The 24884-nt window shown below is 34.4% G+C and overlaps 1 protein-coding gene across 3 annotated transcripts in view; it reads right to left on the bottom strand.

The window, feature by feature from the left end:
- Nucleotides 1–6755: 6755 nt before the first annotated feature.
- The window catches only part of PI15 (peptidase inhibitor 15), a 29550-nt gene continuing 11421 nt past the window's right edge, over nt 6756–24884 (bottom strand). For 2 of the 3 annotated variants that reach the window (XM_005563567.5, XM_005563568.5), the window contains exons 3-6: nt 17513–17631; nt 16374–16506; nt 16137–16252; nt 6756–12713 (exon numbers count right to left, since the gene is read on the bottom strand). In XM_005563567.5, coding sequence (XP_005563624.1) covers nt 12578–12713; nt 16137–16252; nt 16374–16506; nt 17513–17631 — 504 coding nt within the window. In that variant the 3' untranslated portion in view covers nt 6756–12577. The remainder of the gene's footprint in view (nt 12714–16136; nt 16253–16373; nt 16507–17512; nt 17632–24884) is intronic. The other variant, XM_074000021.1, reaches the window with a different exon arrangement.

The raw sequence follows: 24884 nt of genomic DNA, 5'->3' as shown, positions 1-24884 counted from the left end.
TGACTGCTGATTCTGTCAATTATTGAGACAAGTGCTCCAACCTCCCCCGATGATTGTTGAATTCTACATTTTTTCTTTTAGTTCTGCCATATCTTTACATTGAAAATATATGGTTTGTTGCCTAAAACTTTATAATTGTTATATTTTTCCATAAAATCAAGATAAAATAACTTTTTAATGTAATTACTGATATACAAGTTGAATTGTAAAATCCAGCCATTGGTTCTCTGTGTCTCATCTTTGTTTCCTAATTCTTTCTTTTTGACTTCTTTTGAGTAATCCATTTTTCTCATTTTCCTGCTCCATTAGATTTTTATTTTTACATTCTTCTATTATTCCTTCAATAATTGTTCTAGAGATTATATGGTTTCTTAACTTATTACTTAAATTAATACAGCTACCATTTCCTAATCAATGCAAGACACTCTATTTTCCTCCCCACTTTGTATTATTGTTGTCATACATATTATTGTATATACATTATAAACCCCGTAAGACACCATTATTGTTCTCATTTTAAACAGTTAATACTCATTTATATTCCCTTTGTATTCACCTTTCTGGCATTATTTATTTATTCTTATAGTTTACTTTTTTCATCTAGTATCATCTTCCTTGTGTCTGAAGAACACCCATTAGTGTATTCAGGTAATAATTCTCTCAACTTTTTTCTTTCAATCTGCAAATATGTTATTTCATTTTTATTTTTGAATGATAAGGTCTACAGGTTTGGAATTTCAGTTTGGAGATTTTCTACTTTTAATACTTTAAGGATGTTATTCTTTTGCCTTCCATCATTCAAAGTTTCTACTGAAAACCACCCTTTGGTCTACTTCTTGTACCATTAATGACTATTGTCCTTTGTTTCAGCTGCTTTAAAGCCTTTCATTGCCTTTGATTTTTAGTAATATGATGTACTCAGGTGCCATTTTCTTTTAATATGTTGTGATTCGAGTTTTAAAACTTTAAATATATTACCAAATGTCTTACATCAATTTGGGAAAAAAATCTCATGATTATGGAGAACAGGAATAGGAAGAGAGGATTTGTTTCAGAGATCATCTCAGTCAGAAAGTCCAAGAGTCCATACCTACCCACAAACCCCAGGTCTTCCTAAGGTATACTTGATATTCTCATTTTATATTGCATTATAGGCCAGACGTAGTGACTCACACCTGTAATCCCAGCACTTTGGGAGGCTGAGGTTGGCAGATCAACAGAGGTCAGGAGTTTGAGACCAGCCCGGCCAACGTGGTGAAACCCCCATCTCTACTAAAAATACAAAAAATAGCTGGGTGTTGTGGTGCAAGTCTGTAATAGCAACTACTTGGGAGGCTGAGGCATGAGATTCGCTTGAACTCATGAGGCAGAGGTTGCAGTGAGTTGAGATCATGCCACTGCACTCCAGCCTATGCAACAGAGGGAGACATTATCTCAAAAAAAAAAAAAAAAAAATGCGTTACAGTACATTTCGTTCTAGAATGTAGCTGGCTAGCTTTTCCACTAGTGAAATGAGTAGAATGCAAATAATGTGGACTGTTTTTTAATATGTAAAAATATGCATGTATATGAAACACATAGAAGGTGATACCTTTATACTTTTTATTTAATGTTTTGTTTGTGCATTGTGCTTAAGAAAAAAAAAAACTAGGAAATAGAATAGGTGCTTTGAAATGCCATAAAAAATATTTATTTACTGGAGGGTATTAAGAATTATTTGAATTATAAAGTTATATTTTGCCATAAATATTTACTTAACAAGGGGATCAGCTATTCTATTATAATTGGTATTTAAATTTATACTAAGTAGAAATGATCTTTGAAAATACTTTTTTGTTGTTGTTTTGTTTTGTTTTGTTTTTTTCTGAGACAGCGTCTCACTCTGTCACCCAGGCTGGAGTGCAATGGCGCCATCTCAGCTCACAACAACCTCCGCCTTCCAGGTTCAAGGGAGTCTCCTGCCTCAGCTTCCCAAATAGCTGGGATTACAGGCATGCGTCACCACGCCCGGCTAATCTTTTGTATTTGTAGTAGAGATGGGGTTTCACCATGTTGGTCAGGCTGGTCTCGAACTTCTGACCTCAGGTGATCCACCCATCTTGGCCTCCCAAAGTGCTAAAATTACAGGCATTAGCCACCCCACCCGAAAATACTTTTAATTAAAGAAGAGCCTTGAACGATTTTTGAAAAAATGTACAACCCTTATATCTGTTTCTTACTCTTATTTATTCAGTGTTTCTCTTCAACTTTATTCTCAAGCATCTTTGAAAACATCACCACACACTCACTGGTCCACTTGAAGTATGAATTACATTAGTTTGTCAAAGATTGGAAAACTAAAAACCATTCACATATTCTCTGCATTTGACAGACATTTCTTTGACAAACATTGTCTATTTCTCTACATTTAATATGACTAATGGAAAAAATATATTTAATATTCCTATAATGTAGCTACTCTAAGTTCCCATAAGTTTGCAACAGAAGTATGCCACTGCAGATAGCTACAAGAGTGGCATCTGTTAGTCACTCATGTACCTGCAGGTATATGACTATGGCAGAAAAAATATGACAGCTTGACCACAGTCCTGAACAAAAGAATCAATTCTTTCAATGGCAAATGGCTATTCTGTGCTAATAGTTTGTAATACAAAGATGACCCTAGCACAGACCTTGTTGTGTACTACAGATATTTTTAGGATGTTTATGATTATGCAGTAAGGGAAACTAGAAGGCAAATGCAAGAATAGAGATATCATTCAAGTGCTGTTTGGGCTCAAAGGAAAGTATGCTTGTAAATGGGGAAGTCAAAGACCCCCAGAAGAGGTAAAATCAAAGCCATGACAGATGCGTGCTGTCCCACGCATGCCCAGGCAATGTCAATTGTATGAGACTCAGCAGAGATGTTGGGAAGTATGGAAGAGGATATAAGTGATACCAAGTATCAGTTTATCCTTAGAAAAAAATGTGAAGCATAGCAGCAATAAGCTGTAAATATAAATTCTGGCCTCAGCATGAGGGTAGTTAAATGAAAATAAAGGCTGTTTGCATTTATTCTATAAGGAGAAAGAAGCAAAGAAAAGTATTTGAACCACAGAGTGACATGTCAGGCTTGGCCTTGGGGATATGGATTCCTCATTAAACCACTCAAAGTCCCAGAGATAATAGAGCTCAACTAGGATAGTACAGAACTGAAAAAGAATTTCAAGAAAAATCAAATGAAAACTGCCTTAAATTCAACAGAAACAATGAAGAAACACAATAAAAGTTCTAGTTATTTTCAGTGAAATCACACAGTTCTTTCAAGGCACAGTTGCATTTGAGGAAGAGTCGACATCACTCAGGTGTTGGCTCAAATTTTACCTCTTCAGCGAGGCCCTTCTTGACCAGCTCAGGTACCCATGGGCCCCTCATCCTCTCTGTCCTCCCATTTCATTTTTCCTCCTAGCAATGATCTCCACTGGACATTTTATTATACACTTAGTGATTTCTATATTTCTGCCACCTACCACAACATAAGTTTCTGGCAGGTATACACATGCCTGATTTTTATTTTAAACAGTACCTAACATGTAAAACATGCTAAAAAATGTTTGTAGAATGAATGAATTGCAAGAGGCCAGGGATTAAGCAGGCAATTGGGATAACCTGAAGAATGAGAGAAAATATTTTTGAACTACCCATTCAACAAGGGATCAATAACTGGAATATATAAGGAGCTCAAACAACTCTATAGGAAAAATCTAATAATCGGATCAAAAAATGAAGTCAATGACTATGTGAGGCACATTCATGAGTCTGAGTGGTCAGGGACCAAACAGTGGATAAGACAGTGGCTGTTTTGTGTATGCTCTTCTGGGCTTGGAAGAAGAGTAAAACTACCAGAGAAAGAAAAGATGATTGACAGAGCAAGATCCTAATGAAGGTGACCTCTCTGCCTCTTTACAGTCTATTTTAAGCACGGTGAAAATAGTGATCCTTCTGAAATGTGTCAAATCATGGCACTTTTCTGCTTAAAACTCTCAATGACTTTCTGTTTCACTCAGAATAAAAGTCAAAGTCCTTACAATAATCTAGTCCACACAGTATTTTGTGACCTCCCTGTCCTCATTTTCTTCTTTTTTTTTTTAATTGACACATAAGTGTACGTTTTATGGGGCACACAGTGAGGTTTTTTGATACATGTAATATATTGTGATCTGATCAGGGTAATGATCTCAAACACCAGTTTTTGTGTTGGCAATATTCAATATCTTCCTTGTAGTTATTTGAAACTCTATGTTATTGTTAACCATGGTAATCCTATGGTGGTATAGAACATAAAACTTATTCCTATTACCTAGCCATAATTCTACATCCTTTAAGAAATCTCTGGCCCCTTTTCTTTTTTCTTCTTTTTTTATTTTTTTATTTTTTACTTTTTTGTTTGTTTTTGTTTTTGAGACAGAGTTTGACTCTGTCGCCCGGGCTGGCGTGCAATGGCGTGATCTCAGCTCACTGCAACCTCTGCCTCCAGAGTTCAAGCGATTCTCCTGCCTTAGTCTCCCAAGTAGCCAAGATTACAGGCACCTGCCACCACGTCTGGCTAATTTCTTGTATTTTTAGTAGAGACAGGCTTCACCATGTTGACCAGGGTGGTCTCAAACTCTCGACCTCAGGTGATCCACCCAACTTGGCCTCCCAAAGTGCTGGAATTACAGGCATGAGCCACTGCACCTGGCCCCCCTTTTTAATACTATTTTATTCTCCCCCTCTGCTGCATACCTGCGGACCAGATAGGCAAGGTCCTGCCACAAGGCCTTTGCCCTCCACCTTCCACTGCCTGGAAACTTCTTCCCAGCCTCCACATGGTAGATGGCCAGGTGTAATTGCCACATGGCTATCTATCTCCAGCAAATCTTTCATATCTTTGCTGAAGTGTTACTTTCCTTAGGGCTTTCCTTAGGTAAAATTAAGCATCCTCCTTCCCTGTTCTTCCTCTGCCTCATCCTGCCTTATTTTTTCTCCATAGTGTTGATTACCCTCTGACATATTCCATGTCTTACTTTGTGTCTCTTGTCAACCTCTCCCTGTCTAGAATAGATGTTTTGCTAACACTATTACAAATAGTTACAAATCATGGTATAATGATTCACACTGCACACATACCATTTCATATTTTGCCAGTGTATCTCTGGAATGGATGTGTAGAAGAGGAATTGCTGAGTTAAAGCATAAATGCATACACAATTTTTCAGGATACTGATGGGTTCTAGAGCCGTAGAATTTTTACATACCTTTTCGCTTTTAGAATAAAGTATAGTTATACCATTTTCATATGCATATTGTCAGTAAAAAATCATTTTTGAAATAATTAACTACATTGTTCAATGTGTTATGTAGAAAGTCACAGAATGAATTTCTGTCCGCCCTTAAGTTTGGTAAAGTCCATGTGTTCCTTCATAAGCTGGCATGTTCCCTTCAATTATTAGGCTATCAATGAAGGAAACATGCCAGGACTTCACTTGTCCTTCATCAAAGGAGAAAGTTGGGGTCACACATATTCAACTGAGGATGTGTGCCACCTCTCTATTTTGCTAAGACAGGATCAGGTGGGACCAATCACTCCTGCAAAAGGTAAGCACGGCCCAGGAGAGAGTCAGTGCTCTGTGGGACCACAGTGCCAAGGTTGCTGTCTCAGAAGGACCTAGGGCAGAGTCAAATGACAGCAGGAATAGGTGTTGCTCATAAGAGCACAGTAATGCTGTATCTGGGAAAGCCAGTGTCTGCCTCGTCAGGGGGCATTGCCTCTCATGAGAGCGTAGGCTAATTAGTGATCACCAGTGGGTAAGACTGAATGCGGTCATCACCCCCCGCCCCATTTCTTCACCTTCAGAGATGTCCAAGAATAGAAGGATGAGATTTTGCTAGCATCAGTCAGGCCTCTGCGGGGCTAGAAATTGCAGCACACACACCTCACACACCTGCACATGCATGCATGCACATACACACGCACCGATCAGTGAATGGAACCCCACATCCTCTGGAGATGACAGAACTTCGCAAAATTGTGAGTGGAAAACCAGAGGCTTCAAATAGGAGGAAGTGAAGTGAGCAAGGACAACTAGCAAGAGAAAGAGAAGCTGAGAGAGAGCTGCAGGGTTGGGGGGAGATGCTCTTTGAAAAGGCTTCAGTTTGTGAGGCTCTCTCAATGGTAAGGAAAAATTTAAATGAAGTCTTAGATTCTGGTCTTTCTCAGCTGGTCTGTGAGATCAACCATCTCATTAGAGATGAAGGAGTTACCCCTCTACAAGAAAGAGCCACCCTGGGAGTCTCCAGCCTTGGGCAGATTGGTGGCCTGAGATGGTGCCTCTCCCTTAGAAAGGCTTAGACGCCCTCTCTAGGAAGGAACAAAAAAATATTCATGGTCAACTGCTGCAGTTTTCCTGAGTCAGGACTTCTTGATGTTCTTTTCTTCTCCCTCCATGGAAATATCTTTTGTAATGATACCTCAAAATATTTTGGGGGATTTAGTGGCAAAAGAAGGAAAGAAGGAGGGAAGAAAATAAGAAAGGGAAGGAAGAAAGAAAAATAGAAAAGTTGGTGTTCAGTGATGCATTAAAGATACAATCATTGTTGCTTTAGAATAGTGAATTATCTCTCATCAAAACTGGTAGATGGTCCATCCAACAGGCCAGTTCATCTAGTGTCTAATCTACTTTAAAATTATGAAAATAAAGAAAACAATTAGATATACTTCAAAAACAACACAATTAATTATACTCTTTTATTGAAAGAAAAGTAATACGATGGAGTTTAAAAAGCTACATTTGTTATGGTTCATAAGGACAGAGGTTTACACAGGTTTTATATATGTACACACTCACAACACTATATCACAACATCAGAAGCACCGTTTTTGCCACAGCATTAGGTAATGAATACAACTCCAAATTAATCTGTTTAAAAAAATATCTAAAATGATACAGTATATTTGAGGATTATATAAATATATGAGACATATTTAGATATTTTTTAAAAATAGTGTTTATATATATGCATCACAATCATCTCTAATTCTCAAAATATTATGGTACCAAAATTCTGTTTGTCAAATAAAACATCAGATGCTGCAGTATGTATCCAAGCACCAGTTTAGCACAGTATTTAATTCTCCTCCAAACTAAAAGACTGCTAACATGTACAAACTGAACTGAGTATTTCAAACAACCATTGGAATCATTTAGGCCCTCAAATTTTTTTTTCATTAGCTGATTGTTCTTAGAGAAAAAAGAGGGAGCTAAACCATTTAGATTAATGTTGCTCTGTGTAGTAGAATCAATCCTAGGGCTCAGAGAATATTCCTAGGCACTGGAGAAGGTGCGGGGAACAAGTAAGTCCATTTTATGTATGCTACAAGTTGGAGTTTTGCATGGGATTTAGTTCATAGAAAAGGTTCTACTGCTTTAAAATAAGTTTGGAAATATCAATTTGGAAAGTGCTTCAAGGTAAATCTTACTTGATCATGCTAACATAATTCCAGAAATCTGTCAAAACAGATTACAAAAGAGATTACACCCAGATCACAAAAGAGATACACCCAATTATATACCTAAACTGAAGGTTTACAGGAGAGTATTATCTATATTAGTTACAGATGATATAATCCTAAACTTTTGCATACATTTTTCAATCTAGAAGGACTTTGAATGGAATAATACATTAGTTCAATAATATGACCAAATAACATTGTCAAATTATAGGCCAATAATTAAAAGTGGGGAAATAATCCTTTTATATATGAAATTGATTATTTTTCTATATGTTTTTTATCTTATGAACTGTGCTAAATAAAAACAAATGATCACTTCTGAAAGTGAGACAGTTATAATTTTGTTAATTAAATGTAATTCTAATTGTATTTATAAAGCTAATTAAATTTAAAAATATATTTTAGCAATACCTAATTCAAAAAAAAAAAAAAAAAAAAAAGGAGCATTTTAATAAGTGCCTCAGACCTGGAAAATCATGGAAAACATTATTAATTAGGAAAGTGGGTGCCAGAATATATTAACTCGCCTTTCCTCTTAGATACATGTTAATATTATCAAACATTTTTAGGTGCTGTCAGATTTAGGAAATATATGAGAATTCTAATATCGCGCAACAAATTTTTATGGAACAGAAATGGCTTTTGCTGTAAGTCAAGCAGCCATTAAGAATTTGTCCTCATAACCACCAGAGGGCGCCAGTGCCTGCAACATTATTAGTTGTAGACAATCTAACCAGTTTAGGTGATATGTGACTTTGGACATTGCCAAGCTATAAAAAAATTTAAAAAAGAAAATCAATAACTCCCAAAGAAATATATTTACATTCTGTAACACCTAAATAATTTTCGACTGTTGAATTAAAACAAGAGTTAATTTGCCTATTTTTGGTAAAGATTAATTTAACACAGGATTTTATTAATATTTCTGAATCAGGAATTGAATGGATAACACTTTTAACAATGCATAAAAGGAGCATTACTAAAGCCATCAACACTAACAATTCATTTAGCACCATATATTTAGCACCAGAACAGATACTGACAGTTCACACTGAATAAAAAAACTTTAATTGCTAAGAAACTTCAAAACTGATAGCAAGGATATGTGGTAATTGTAATGTGTTTTCAGCACCATTAATCAATGAAGTGTTAAACCTTCTAAGTTTTTTACTGATCTCCCATAAGTCAAATTTAAACAATAACATCATTTTAAAAATTATTTTGCTTGTGTCCCAATGATTGGACGTGATTATATGTTTCACCAACACAAATAATGACAAATTTTTATGAAACATAAAAGCAAAGATAATGTTAGACATTAAGACAAATGTAACTTTATTCTCCCTAATCACTTTGGTAGGTAAGGGCTTCCATCTATGTCAAGATTGGCATCCTTTGATACTGCAGAACCTGGGTATATGGCTACACAGGAAGAACCTACACCAAAGTCTAAGCATTATTTTTCCTTCATAGTCCCATTCAAATTATGTGTTTAGCTTGTGCATATATTTCACAAGCACGGCATCAACACAGAACAAATAAACTGGCTTAAATATGTATTCGATTTCATTACATAGATAAGTTGGTTTCACACAAGTGCATATTATGAGAAAAATATCTATTGTTTCAATTCAAATATTCTGTGTAAACTGAACTTGCCCTAGTGTTTGGTCAACTCTGTGCTAAAGCTGCATGGAACTTTCAAATGAATGTTTCCATGAACTTTTCAAATGAATGTTATGGCGCTGCCAAATGAAATTTGTAGGGAAACTCTGTTGGGTGATGGGCCACAGAAGGGATGATGCTTAGACAACTGAACAGAAGCAAAAACAGTAAGAACAATAATGACTTCATCCACATTTTTTGAGCAAACTTATCTATCATAACCAGAAACATTAAGACTGTGCCTACACAACTCACAGATAATTCTATAATAAAATCCATCAGTTTAATTCTAAAATTATAATTAAGCCTCTTGATGATATGGAAGCCCCAAAACCTGTATTGTGGGAATATTAAAATTTTTCTACTGGTCATATAAAAAAATCAACACCATAGAGAGGATTGATGCTATGAAATACGTATGCCAATTACTTTTTTTTTTTTTTTTAGTGATACCTTTCCACATGAAAACCTTAATACTGACAATTTAAAGCTGCTCTTATGAAATAGCTTATACCCAGACCCTTTCTGCCTTTGGCAATTACAGTGAGAAATAGTTATCTTAGCACCATTGTTGCATGCTGTGAAAAATATGGCAGGCTGTGTTGATACTAGCAAACTTTCATTTGCTTTAGCCTGGAAAATAAAATATTTTACATGGCCACTTTATATTATTAACTTTAAAAAAAAGAGTTAGAATAACAAATATACCCGTTATATTTTCAGCTGAGTTGTTAAATTATAAATAAACTTGTAGTTCTTGTCATGGTTTAGAAAGGATTGTTGCCTAAGTGTGTAGACCCTAGTCTTAATCTGATATATTTGATGATTTATCTGGATTTTTGATACAATCAAAACTTTGTATTTAAGACATTTTTGTCTTAAGCATGGAAAGATGGGATTTCTGTAAATTGTTGCCATTCTTGGCTTTTTAGTTAATTCTAAAAATCCATTCATATAAGCATTTATTAAACATTTATTATGTTACACCATTTAAGAAGCTGGGATAAATACAAGATTAAACAGAGTTCCTGCCAAAGACGGGCTCGTGAAAAATTTAATTTAATCTCAAATAAACGTTTCATAATATTAATGAAAATTTTAATTTTCATGAATTTTTATTAATCTGGTAATTTTACCTTCATAAGAACTCCTGTGAAATATGTAGTAAATATTATTCTTCCTTATAACTGAAAAGTGAACTCACAGAAGCAATTCAGCAACAAAACTGGAACTTAGTGTAGCCATCTTCTGTTTAATAGTACTTATTGCTGTTTCTGTAGAATGAATATAGAAAAATCGAAGAAGGAAAAACTTTCTAGATAAAATCAAGCAAATATCCAATGAATGAGCTTCCCCTACAATTGTCTAGATATATTAGAAAAAAGTTGGATTAAGACCTAAATAATGTAATTACTTCTATTCTCCATTTTAATCTCAAAATTATTTATCTTTAGTAGCATCTGCATATGTGCCCACAGAGGCAGAGTGGTATGATATCAAAGCATTTGGTCACCATATTCAATTTATAATAATAATTTATAATAATAATTTATAATAATAATTTTATAAGAATAATAACTCAATCTCCAGATGGTGTATTTCTTCACCATTGAATGGATTTAATGATCTGTCATCTTTCAAAGTATCCAACCTAAGAAACTGCAAATGTGTATGGAATTTTAAACAAGTAGCTTCCTTCTGTTATTTGCACTCTGGAACTAACCATATTTAATTGTTCTGTAATTCTATGGAAGCATTACACAACCTGAATAAAACACACACACACGTACTTGAAGTGCAATATGTTAAATGTCTGGACCAATATGTTGTATTCTCCTCTCTGAAAGAGATTTCATGATAGGAAAATGTTGCATTTCCAAATTACATGAGGAAAATTTTCATAGTGACTTTGAATGGATTTCCATGATCAGACTCAACGAAGAACTGAAAATGTTTCTTCTACAGAAACACAAAAATAAAGCTGGTAACTAGCCCTTAGAAAAGCATCTGAAAAAGGCTACTTTAACAAAATCATGACTGCGTGTGGTGTGCACGAAGGATCTTTCGTACAATACTCAAAGACCCAAGAAGATACATAGATTGAGTCAATGACAGGCTAAACAACAAAGAGATAGAGGTGGCCTCAGCACCTCCACATCTCTTTCTGAAATCCTTCGCCTCCTGCTGACAGGCCTCAAGATGTACTAGACCCTAAGCATAGCCCATTCTGAAGCTCTCCATCTGGTAGTTAGGTGCAATTACACTTTTCATACCTGTTCCCTGAATTTTATTTCTCTTGAACTTCATTAGTTTTCTGACGGTCTTACTTTCTCTTTTCCAAAGTCACAGCTCTACGATCTGCTCCAGAAATCTTGGCACTTGTTAATTCTTCCCTTCCCCTTCTCATTCCAAGCACCGTAACTAAATTTCCATGAGAAGCAGAAGCCTTATGTATATATTGCACTGCATGGCTTATTACTTGCTCCACGTACAGGTAAATACTGCTGTGTCTGCTTCCTTCAAAAATAATTTTATAGCAAAATCACCAGTCAGCATTATTTCCGGAATATTTTGTGAGCTTCTTGAGGGCAGGAACCATGTCTAATTATCTCTGCATTATCAGAACATAACTAGCAGAGTGCCTTGCATGTAGTAAGCGTTCAACTCATGATGACTGATTCAATAAAATGAGACTAAGTGGAAGGCATGATCTGAGAATTTACATAAGATATACGTTGGCATTATCCTTTGGCAGACTCAAATAAGAAAAAATATCTCCAGAATGAAATTCATCGTTACTTGATTAAATTATTATTTCCAGATATCACTAAGTGCTATTTTACAAATTAACATTTTGTGGGTATTATAGAAATGGGTGCTAAAGAAGTCCCATCACCTCATGTATATCTGAAAATAGTTTTTTAAAAATTTCCCTCAAGTTGACTACTGAATCATATTACTATCTACGTGTAACGTCACATATTATATGTTTGTGTGCATATATAAATCCATACACATATATATGTATATGTATACATATACACACTTACAGGTCAAATATATACTTATTCCTTAGGAACATAATGATATAATTCCTTTGGAATGTAAATTTTAGGATTGGATGCATCAACTATGTCATCATTACATATATAATATTTTAATTTAGGCTTAGAGGTCAGAAAATAGAAATTGATGTTTCAAATATCTCAAAGGATTAAACAAACATGCTAGACAAATACTAATTTATACAAAGGAATACTAAAAGGAAAACAAGATTAGCACAAAATATGTATAATATGTGCAAAATTCAATATATATATATATACACACACATGCCCACGTTCCCAGAAATCATTATATTTCCTGGAGGAAAAGGTAAGCTTATTTAAACCAGTACAGGTAGTTTGATGTAACTCCTGGAAAACACAGATTGTCAGTACAAGATCCCCCATAACTGGGAGGACAAGATGAACATGGTACCCCTACTTTATATGGTGCTTCTCCAATCCAGTTGCCTCTAGAAGGGGGGGGAAAGAAAAAAGATAGCCTTAATGCAACCCATCCATTTTTTACAAGTAGATTGTCCTTAAGCCATATGTTCATATGTATTAACATGTCATGATCTGTTTGAGAAGTTGCTTTAGAAAGTCACTGAAAGTTATAATCATTTCTTATTTCAATAGTAACTTATTCTGTATATCTTGCTTTTAAAATGTAATCTGAGTATTGTTGATGCTATGTTAATTTACAGATAAGAAGTTTCTCCCTGCAACACCTGATGACACAGAGTCCTGGGACACCAGGCTCATTCCACTCAAATCGCTCTCCTTCTACAGCAGATTTCTGGAGCACATACTCAGGCCATATTCCCTTAAACTTACTCCTTTTAAACTCATACTAATGCTCATCTAAGGATGATTTAAAAAAGAAGCTAATATTTTCTAGGAGACTTAAAAGTAATGGAATGAGTAACAAGTTATCATATACACAAAATATATATTATCATCAATAAAAGGAGATTTGCTTCTAAAGCTGTAAAGTATTTTAGATTCCCAATCTTCATAAAATGAGACGTGAAAAACCTCATATATGGTATAATGGTATAAACCAATATACCATTATTCTCATATTAAGAGAATAATGTCTCTCAGGAACAATTAAAGATGATTTCAAAAGTTTTATTTCATATGCAAATTCATAGCTACTAATTGTTTTAAATTAGTGCTATTAGATTTTTGATAATACTGAGCCTATCTAGTTGAATTACTTTGTGTTATCAATATTTTTCCTTCACTGTGTTGATAACCATTATCATAACAATAAACCAAAATCTCCACTTTACAGTGTTAAACAGCCATAACGTCATACTGTTATTTTGCTCTTTTAATTATAAAGGAAAAGTTAATAAATGTGTTTTCAGTAGCGTGGTGATAAGTAACTAGAATACTAAGAAATAGCAATATAGACAGCAATGTGAAGACAATTGAATGGTCGGGAGAAAATTTGTTTATCGGTGGTAAAAAGTCAGGGTTGAAGATAAGACAACAATAGGTAAGAGGCTAAAACGTAAAACAAGTGGTCCTCATCTTCCTGAAGACCCAACTAAGACCCAGCAGTGACTCATAAAGTCTGTAAGACATGAAAATATCTTGATCAACCAGTCATTAAAAATTCAGACTTTTATCTATAAAAAAATCTATACAGGAAAATCTATCTTCAAAATGAAAAACTTTTATTCATATTACAAAACGAGATGGGATTTTAAGACTGCCCACCTCTATTAAATTTATTCTACACTATGCTCTAAGGATAAGCTTCCTCATGCATACTTTTGATGCCATCACAGGCTTGCTCAAAAAGGTTCCAGAGGAACGCATTATCTTATGAGTGTAGCTCGCTCTCTTATTCTAATCCTGTACCATTCATAATCTTATTTCCCTCTATGTTTTTTTTTGTTTGTTTGTTTGTTTTGTTTTGTTTTGTTTTTTGAGACAGAGTTTTGCTCTTGTTGCCCAGGTTGGAGTGCAATGGTGCAATCTCAGTTCACTGCAACCTCCACCACCCAGGCTCAAGCAATTCTCCTGCCTCAGCCTCCTGAGTAACTGGGATTACAGATACACACCACCACACCAAGCTAATTTTGTATTTTTAGTAGAGAAAGGCTTTCACCATGTTGGTCAGACTGGTCTCGAACTCCTGACCTCGGGTGATCACCCGCCTTGGCCTCCCAAAGTGCTGGGATTATAAGAGTGAGCCATTGCACCCGGCCCTCCCTCTATGCATTTACCAAAGGCTATAAAAGCATATGGGCCAAGCCAATGCTATCTTAATTTCATCTTTTTTGTCGATTTGTTTTTCACACTTTTTTGAAGCACATATTTTTAGAAACAGAAACTTGGAAATAAAATTGTATTATAAGTAAAATTATTACATATTTTATACTATAAACTTTTACGTAAATGTCCGATTTTATTGAATAGAGGATAATTATATTCAAAACAGTGAATCAGCCAATTTATACATTTATACTATTCATTCTTTCATTTTATGCTATTCTAACTAAATTCTTTCTCTTTCTCTCTCTTTCACTTATCTCTTTGCCTCCTTCAATTCCTTCTTCTCTATCTCTCTCTCTCTCTTTCTCTCTCTCCCTCTCTCTTTTTCCCACTGAATAACAGTTAGACTTGACATAATTTCATATTAGGTTTGGAAGAATTATTCAGCTACCAATCAGGACTTGAAAACCTTCTTCATTACTTAGTTTTCAGAAAAATTGTTCTTTATTACAACTGAAATGTAGCATGTTAATGTAATATCTTAATCTCTTGGACCTATAAAGCAATAATATATCTCACCGATAACATTAGAAAATTATAACTATGGGCCAAAAATGAATAGTTACATAAATGAAACAAAAATCTCTCAGACTATTTGGGTACCAACTGGCCTATTTATGTCAGGGAGAAAGGGTAAAGGTTTCATAGGAAAATACAACGTGTAAAACTAAAACTTTCATATAAATGTACAATTTTAATGCTTTTTTAAATAATGTAGACACAGTCTACTTTCTGAATCTTCCTATTCTAATAATTATGAAGAGGGGAACATAGGGAGAATCACTATTTTTCTGACTTTGTAAAAACACTGCCACTGGCATACTACCATATAAATGAGTAATGCAGTTATTTGTGAAACATTTTCTCATTCCCTCCCCATGTTGGAATAGCTGGAGAAAATCTTTGTTTGAGACTTACTTTGGAAGACACTAGCAATGTCATAAATCCTTTGCACATTTTGGTATTTATTCCAAATGGGAACAGAATTGTGTATAAATATTGGAACATTTTATCATCTGAAGAGTTATTGTAATCAAGAGGCATTTTACCAAATGCTGATAAATGTTTATCCTCATAAAGAATGTTCACGAATATGGCTATATCTTATAATGTTTGATAAATTTCCATAATCCATTTTATGTATGCCCTAGGATTAAATTATGAATTTTTTAAATATAAAAAATAAGAGAAGGAAGAAGGAATTGACTTCCAATGCTTTGCTAAAAAGGTAAGCCAACATTTTTGTACTGATAGATGAGAATATCACGGAAGATTCTTCATTTATTTTATATAGTTATTAAAAGCTTGTGTGGTACAGTGTTTATTTTACAATTGCCATAATTAAAACCTATGGTAAGGAGAATTTAGCGAGCCCCAGCATTTCAAATTGCTTTGCCTACAATTTTAGACTAGAATCCCCGTCTTTGTGAAAAGTAATCTTTCAGCTAATCCTTTTTTCAGAAATATTGGAAGGATAGTGGATTTGAAGATTAGAGGCCATTATAGCTAAGTCCTACTCACTTACCTGTCACAGATACCTATCAGCCTAGGGATATTTGCCATCTTTAAAGGATCCAGGAAACAGAATCCAAACTGGTACTTACTTTGGGGCATAGTTGCATACCAAGTAAACTGCACGTCGCCAGACAGATCCCCAAACATTCATGTTTTGGCAAGTATGAATTGCACATCCTATCCGATTGGAAGTGGCCCAAACCATCTGTGAAAATAAAACAATATACTATTACAGACGTCAGAGCTAAGACAATGCATGTCCACCAAAATAGTATTAGCATATTTTAAAAGTATGAATCAAAAATGAACAAGGTCATTGAAATAACCTGCGTATAATGTGTGCACATGGGACCAAAACATCTCATAGGACATCTGGGGTTGCAATCCTGGGGATATGGAAAAGCATAATCTTTCACTTCATCATACCATGGCTTGACCAACTGGAGAATAGAGCGATATCTGCATATCAAGAAAATAAAGAAATCAGAGTGCAGCAGTGGTAATATATAAGGGACTCATGTTACACTGTAAATTGATTATTCTTTTTACAGATTATTCATGAAGATCCAAGAGCACGTCCACCCCTCACAATCACCATCACCACCTAGTCAGGTCCTCTATTCCTCCAAGTGGGGCCAAGCATGGAAATGGCCAGGGCTGGAGTAAGTGATTCTGTATTTGTCTAAACATGTGTCTGGTCATTCCACAAAGAAAATGCAAATAATTTCAGGAATCATCAATGTCTTGTTTAATCCATGTCGAAAACTTCCTCCATCAGAAATTTATAAGCAATTCAGAATTAGATGTATAAAAGTAGTCACAATAGTAGAACCCAGTGCATTTTTTCACTTCAGTTTGAATTCCCTTAGTTTTAATAATAGCACAGTTGATTTTCCTTCCTTATTTGGGGGAGATGGGTCTTTGAAATGTTGGATAATGACATTGCACAGTGGCAGAAAAATTATCCTAGCAAATTGGAATAGCTTTTCCCATAGCTGCCTATACCTGCATGTATAGGTGTGTGTATAAATATATGTAAATGCATACATTTTTATTGTATACATTTAGGTATATGCAGGTATATGCAACTATGGGAAAGTTTCATGCATGTACATATGCACACACATGCACACACACAACCTCTGCACAGTCATGGAGCTTTTTCCTGAGATGGAGGGGGCAAGATACAGCACAGGCTTAACCCTTTCTAAGATTCTGTGAGCTCAAAGAAAAGTCCAGGCTAAGGGAAGGTGTTCCAGGGGTGAAAAGGGGAACTGGCCCTTTAACCCAATTAAATAATTCTGGAAGACATCTAAAATATTCGTAGACCAAGCATTAGTACCTGACACATAGTGAGCATCAATAGGTATTTGTTGATATTATTTGAAACTGATGTAATTCCCTCCTAGAGTCCATAATTAATAAAGCCATATGGATAAACTGCATCAGTGAAACTACTTCCTACCTTCCAGTGCGTACAGATAGATTTTGGCCCAAAAATCTCAGTAAGTAAGAAGGTCCATGGTCCCAAATGCAAGTAGCGGCCCAAGCCTCTGCCGATTTCGCAAGATTTTCATCCCAAACCTGTAGAGGTAAAAAGTCTTCAGCATTACGGGATTTGCTAATAATAAACAAAAAGTAAGACGAAATAAATGTTGTTACTATTTCCTAGAGTGTTTTTTCTTTTCTTTTCTTTTCTTTTCTTTTTTTTCCTGGGCTGGAGTGGAGTGCAATGGTGCAAACTTGGCTCACTGAAACCTCCGCCTTCCGGGCTCAAGCAATTCTCCTGTCTCAGTCTCCTGAGTAGCTAGGATTACAGGCGCACACCACCACACCCAGCTAATTTTTGTATTTTTCCTAGTGATGGGGTTTCACCATGTTGGCCAGGCCAGTCTTGAACTCCTAGCCTCAAGTGATCCACCCACCTCCACCTCCCAAATTGCTGGGATTACAGGTGTGCGCTACCACACCTGGCTAATTTTTGTGATTTTTTAGTAGAGACAGGGCTTCACCAAGTTGGTCAGGCTGGTCTGGAACTTCTGACCTCAAGTGATCAGCCTGCCTCAGCCTCCCAAAGTGTGGGGATTACAGGCATGAGCCACCGCTCCAGGCCTCCTAGAGTTCTTTTAATTCTGATTCCTGAGACTGCTATAACTAAAAGAAAGCAAATTCAGGCCACTGTTATTCAAAGTTCTGTAATGCAATATGGTTATACTACAAAAAATTACTGCCTTTTCAGTGTCATCTAGATCCAACATTCATACATCAGCTTTAGTAAAGAAAAGGTTAACAAAAATACCATAACTAGTTGTAACTTGGGGACAGCTCATCTTGACTACTGAAGTTTGAATCCAACAAAGTCCATTGGTTTTCCTAGAGATAATTTTCACAGCCATCGGGAGCCATTATATTAATATATTTTAAGAAACAAAGATGATCCAATTTATTCAAACTGATTTTACCAAAATTAACAATGTCTAATTTTATATTGCAACATTTAAGGTCATACCCTATTATGATATAATAAATCCCATAGAGTCTACATACATAATATAATTTGAATTATTAGTGGTAATAACAATAATACTATGAGAATTTACATTTTTGTTGGCGTAAACTAGAAACAAACTAATACAAGTAACACTGCTACATAGTGTTATAAAAACATAGTACTTCATGGCTCAATTAAATAAATTAAGAAAAATAGCAACTGTTGCTTTCCTTTATAGAGAAAGCTAAGTTAATAAGGATGTTAGTGATGTCTGGTAAATTTTCTTTAATTGAAAACTATTGTATGACAAAATTTGAATGAGCCATGGATTTAACATACATTCATATTAGTTACCATATGGATTGGCATACTCATTTCCATAGCCACAAGACGAAACCAAGTCGAGCATTTGTGGACCTGTCAGTAATAAATCAGCTCTGAAATGGTAATCTATTTTCCAGCAAGTCATAAGGTGCAAAAATACAGAATAGAGAATATTTATAATTCTTATACATATTATAGAAAAAGAAGTTTAAAAATTTTCTCTTTTAACATAATTTAGTGATGTATTTACCTGTTGAGAATAATTATTTTAAAATTGGTTTCATAGTTCAATGTCATGGCATTATTTCCTAAACTATTTATAATATTTATATATTATTCTACCTGGAAAAATAGTGTTCACATTGTGACTAGACAGTGGTTAGCAGTATATTTTAGAAATTGAGACCTTGTGTGAAGAAGGAAGCAACAGTTTTATAATCACTTATATTTACATGGAGCTTATATGAGGAGGTATGTAAATGTCCTATTGATCTTTTTGTCCTACTTTTCTTCCATCAGATTGTGTTCAGCTAAGCAAGGATTAGTAGCTATGCATTCACTGTAAGTTACAAGCTTTCAAGCAAACTCATGGGAATGCTTGACCATATCACTGAAAAGGCTTCATTTCCCTTGAGGATAATGAATTGCATAGATTTATTTAATATAACAACATATTTAATTGAAAGAAACTAATTTAGCGATTTTAAACAAAATAAGAAAAAAAAAAGATGAACTCTTCAAGAGACCCTGTTACCTCAGGAGGCCTACTTTCAAAAGACATTTGTTAGTTACTCAGAAATAGTTTTAAATTAGGAAAAACAAAGTCATCTTACACATATTGACCTAGGATGGCATAAAATAAACTCACTCACAGAGTTCATGCAAAAATTATAGCACTCTGGGGCTGAAATGAACTTTAAAAAACATTTCATTTGGTTGAAAATTGATTTATCAAATATTTTTTCTTCTGACCAAATATTAACAAAATATGGATTCATAAAATATTGATTGCAGTTCACCACAATACAAAACACTACAATTAACTTATAAAGGCATTTCAGACGTAGTAGCTTCAACAAATTATGTCCCCTACATGGTCACTAACAAATTGTAGTTACTTGGGAAAAAGTACATGTATCCATTCTGTACATATTGGACTAGAGCGCACACTCAGATCTATAACTGCTAAAATCACTTCCTTATAATCCTATGTTGAAATATTGGCACACCACGCACACATAGTGCTGACCTGGATCAGTGACTAATCAAGGATCCTGTGCTCTAACCCTAATTCCACTGCTAAGGTCATCTGCGACTGAGGCCATGTCACTTATGATCTCCCAGTTAACTCATCTGTAAAATGAGATTGAATGAGGTCATCCTCAGGGTCCCTTTCATCTTTAACTTTTTGTGATTTCGATACACTTGAGTAGCCCTAGCGTCAGAGCCAGGAAGATCTATATTCTAATGGCCTGGGACTTCCTCAGTTCTAGTATTTTCCATATCATGGAGAAAGCAAATCTAGATTACTTTCAAAATAATTAAAAATATTCAAGACATTTCTTTTTCGTTATCTCACTCTCTATATGTATATTGAAACATCACATTGTGTACCTTAAATATGTACAATAAAAAATAAGTAATAAAAAATTAAGGCATTTAACAATTTTAAAAGTAATTTACCATATGTAATCCTATATTTATACTCATTCATATATTTAAAAGCTAAATATTGAGTATGTCAAAAAGATAAACTAAAAAGTTCATGCCTGAAAAATATCTTACAAGACCATCCTTTGTTAACTGTTATAGGGAATTTTGATATGAAGAAAATGTGTTCACTGACGTCCATGCTTTTAGATATTTCTATGTACAAATATTATATATTAGAGAAGGTAGTTACAGGGAAGGAGGGATAATTGCTTTCTCTCACTGTGTTTGCTTTTAGGAAACTGAGAGGGTTTCTATCTGTCTCCATGTCCCTAAAGGAAGATTCTGGAAAGTCTGGCAGGCACTGTCAGACTCCCACATGGAGACAGGACTGACCTACCCTCTGATGCTCACTGCGGGGGAAGTCAGAGGGCCCCATGCTCTTTCTTGCCTCTCTGTCTCCAGGCAGAACTCACATCTACTCGAGAGAGAGGGAAGGTCTGGCTTAGGTAGTGAGCTCTAAAATTTGGGAATTACATCGTATCCTCTGTTAAAACTGAGACCTACATTTACTTTCTCTGTCTTTCTCCACTGGTTACAATTCCCAGGGAAAGATCAGTAAGTGATTTATCCCCTTAGTCTCCAGTTATTTAAATTTATTAATGAGTTTTATTATTAATATTAATTATTAATATTAATAACTAAGTTTGAAACTGACAAGCAATGATAACTTTATTTAATAACTATCAGAACCACATGAAGAGAAGTTGATTAATGGGTACAAATATAGAGTTTGATAGAAAGAATAAGACCCAGTGCTTGATAGATAACTAGACTTTAGTTTACAATAATCTAGTGTATATCTCAAAGTAAATAGAAGAGAGTTATTCAAATGTTTCTAGCATAAAGAAAAGACACAAATTTAAAGTGATGGTTATCCCAATTACACTGATTTGATCTTTACACATTATATGAATGTATTAAATTATCATATGTACCTAAAGTATTTCTATTATGTATCAATAAAAAATTTAAAAAATTAAGAAACAAAAAATATAGAAATTTTCAACAAAAAAGTGGGGTCTGTAAGAACCTATGATTAATTCTTTCCTATCTGGAAGCTTCAAGTTGTAATGAATGTTGCCATTGTAATTATGGGAAACATTTAACAACTTATGAAAGTTCAGAAAATGAAGATGTAAATTATTTAAACATTTCACTTAATTTATTAATTTCCAGATGCTTAATAGGCAACCTGACAAATTTCTCTGAGTGTCTGTAGCATTTATTTAAAATGATTTTAATATACTCTACAGATGTATCAGTGGAAGAAAGAAGGGCACAGGTGTGTACTTATTTCTATGAAATGCCTAGTAAATATGCAACATATTGTTATCTATTCTTGAAAAAACTAAACACCTAATATATACGGAGCTCTTATTAAACCAGATTCAACATTCTGATATCTCAGTTCTTATCCCTCTCAATAGATAAGGTATTTTCACAGATAATTTGCTTGTAAACACTTAAAATATTTCAATTTAAAAATGAGGCAAAATTAAGAATATTATGCGTAAATATGCAAAAATATTTACAAGACCCATTAGAAGTTATATATTATGATTAAATTAGATAAATCAGATAAATTTTAATTCATAAAATTAAAATGGTTCATAATGGTGTCAGAATATGCATATGCTTGTAGGATGCTTTATTGCTTCCAAGCAGTTTTCTTCCGTTCTTTTTTAATTAAGAGACATTCAGTTGGTCAGCTCATACATTGGTTGATTTAGCTTTGGACTAAAATATTCACCATAAGCTATTGTGCTTATAAATAAAATTAGAGAGTTTGAGGTAGACACAGTACCTTGTCTGAGAAGCACAAGAAGTTGAAACCACATAGTCAAACTAAGACATGACACATATCCAGAATTCACACTGAAGTCATTTAAATATCTAAAAGAGTAGTGATGCCAAGAGATAGAAGGAATATGAAAAGAATGCAGGATTCTCATCAAGTTCAGATATCTTTATAACTTGAGTTGAATACAAAATTGAGTTAAAAATGTTGCTGCATGGGCAAAGGTTGCTGACTTCCATTAGTAGACAGAAAAATTTGATAATACTGATCCAAACCAGATATGAGGCTGTCTTATCAATTGTTTTTCTAAGTTTTGGGATCCTCAACACAGTGGCAGCCAGGACCATGAAGCCCACTGACATCTGAAGATGTTGTCCTAAATCCCAGCCACTATCTCTGGCTAATAAGAAATGCAATAAGAAATGGAGGGCAACCGCCAAAATTACTTGGGACTCTATTCCTAAACCTGATTGAGATGACTTATTTTCCTTTTTAATTGGGTAAGATCCTCTAACTCCAAATATAAAAATTAAATGTAGAGATGTTTAAAATGATAAAATTTAAGGTAAAAATCCAAATAATGCCCATTTTCACTTATAAGTGGGAGCTAAACATTGAGTACACATAGACACAAAGATGCGAAAAATAGACACTGGGAACTACTTGAGAGGGGTGGGAGGAAGGTGGGAACAGTAGAAAAACTGTTGGGTCTTATGCTCACTACCTGTGTGATGGGATCAATTTACTCCAAACCTCAGCATCATGAAATATACCCAGGTAACAAACCTACCCATATACCCCCTAAAATATGAAAGTTGAAATTACGTTTTAAAAAACATTAAAAAGAATGGGTTTTTAGGGTTAGGACTCTGATCTTATTTGATATTACTAATATATGTAATGGTTACAAAAATGCCCTATTACAGTAACATGTTAGTCTTACATTTTCAATTTAAATATATATGGATATAAATACTTGAATTTATGATTTTACATTGAAAATGATAAGAAAATCTGTTAATTTTTTCTACAGTTTTGCAAAATTTAGGTGAATTGAATCACTACATTTCTTAGAATTATATAACTTATTTAACTATATGGAAAGTATTACTATCAATAAATATATTGAAATACTAAAAAAGAAAATCAAATCTATTAAACCCGTACATGCAGTTTAAGAAATTTAATTTGCAAGTGGTAACAAACATTAAATAAATGTGATTGTCAAAACTTACTATACTTATGAAAAGAACAAAAATTTATAAAGTTAAAATGTTAAGGAAAAAACAAGAATATTAATTTTGAAAATTAAAGTGACCTTTGAGAAGTCTATTCTACACATGGAAACCATTTTCAAATACACAAAATGCTGAAAATAAAAATATCAGACGTTGAATTTTGGGGGACAGATATACAGTTATTTTCTAGATGCCATATCAATGGCATTGGAGATAGTATGGCATGTCCTATAGACATTTATTTTTTCTTGGATGTTTATGTGTCATTTCACATATATAATATAAAAAGCAAAAACATCTTACATAGACAAGTTTTTATTTTTAAAATAATTTAGCTAGGGCTATTTGATCTTTTTCTTAGATTGGGAAAAGAGTGCTAACCTATAGAAGTGGGAAAAAAAAGGCATTAAAAATTAAGTGATGCCAAAATTATTTTCCTTTAGGGCAGCCAAAGGCTTAAAAACACTTCATAGGCATGATTACGGTTCTGTTTTAAAATTAGTGGATTTATCCTCATTACATAGAAATGCTTGTGAAATGGCCAATAAGGGAAGCTGACAGCTGAATTCACAAGAACTTGTGTTAAACCAGACAGGAGGGCAGTACTGAGCCTTGTTAGGCCAGGGAAGGGGAGGGTGGCGCAGAGGATGAGAAAGGGCTTTCATAGGAGAATTTGAGAGTGGTGATTAGATTAATTAGATGATGTTAAAATAGTTCTTTGTAAGAGTAGAAGAGGATTAAAGAAACTTGATTTAAAAAGCATTCCCTTCAACCTCAAAAATAACTACAAAATATGACACTATATTATGTATATCAAAATATATAAAGGTGAGATCCAGAGGATTTTTGTAATGTTTGAAGAAAGATAATGAATTATTTCCTTAAATAAGATGAGTATTATCTTTCATGTAAATTTCTTTATCTATAAAGAGATGATGCAAGTTGCACTATTTTTAGGGGCTCTGAACTGAATCATTGCCAGCAACATAAATATCTTAAAAGCACATAGATAATTGTAAAAATCCTCTTTTGAACCCTTTTCCTATTCCAACTGCTATGCCATTCTTCTCTTTTCTTTTACAACAAAATTCCTCGAGAGAGTTGTCTTCACTGGGAATTTCCAGTTTTGCTTTCCCCATTCTCTCTTGAGCCCACCCAAGGCAGATTTTCCACCCTATCCCCACTCCACCCAAGCAGCTGTCTTCAAGGTCATCAAAGGTCATCTCCTGGTCATCACCTTCCTTGGTCTATCAACAGCTTTTGGCATGCCTGA

This window comes from Macaca fascicularis, chromosome 8, assembly GCF_037993035.2.
Source record: "Macaca fascicularis isolate 582-1 chromosome 8, T2T-MFA8v1.1".
NCBI lineage: Eukaryota > Metazoa > Chordata > Mammalia > Primates > Cercopithecidae > Macaca > Macaca fascicularis.
Note: the sequence above shows the minus strand (reverse complement) of the source record. Positions and strands in the feature narration are given on the sequence as shown.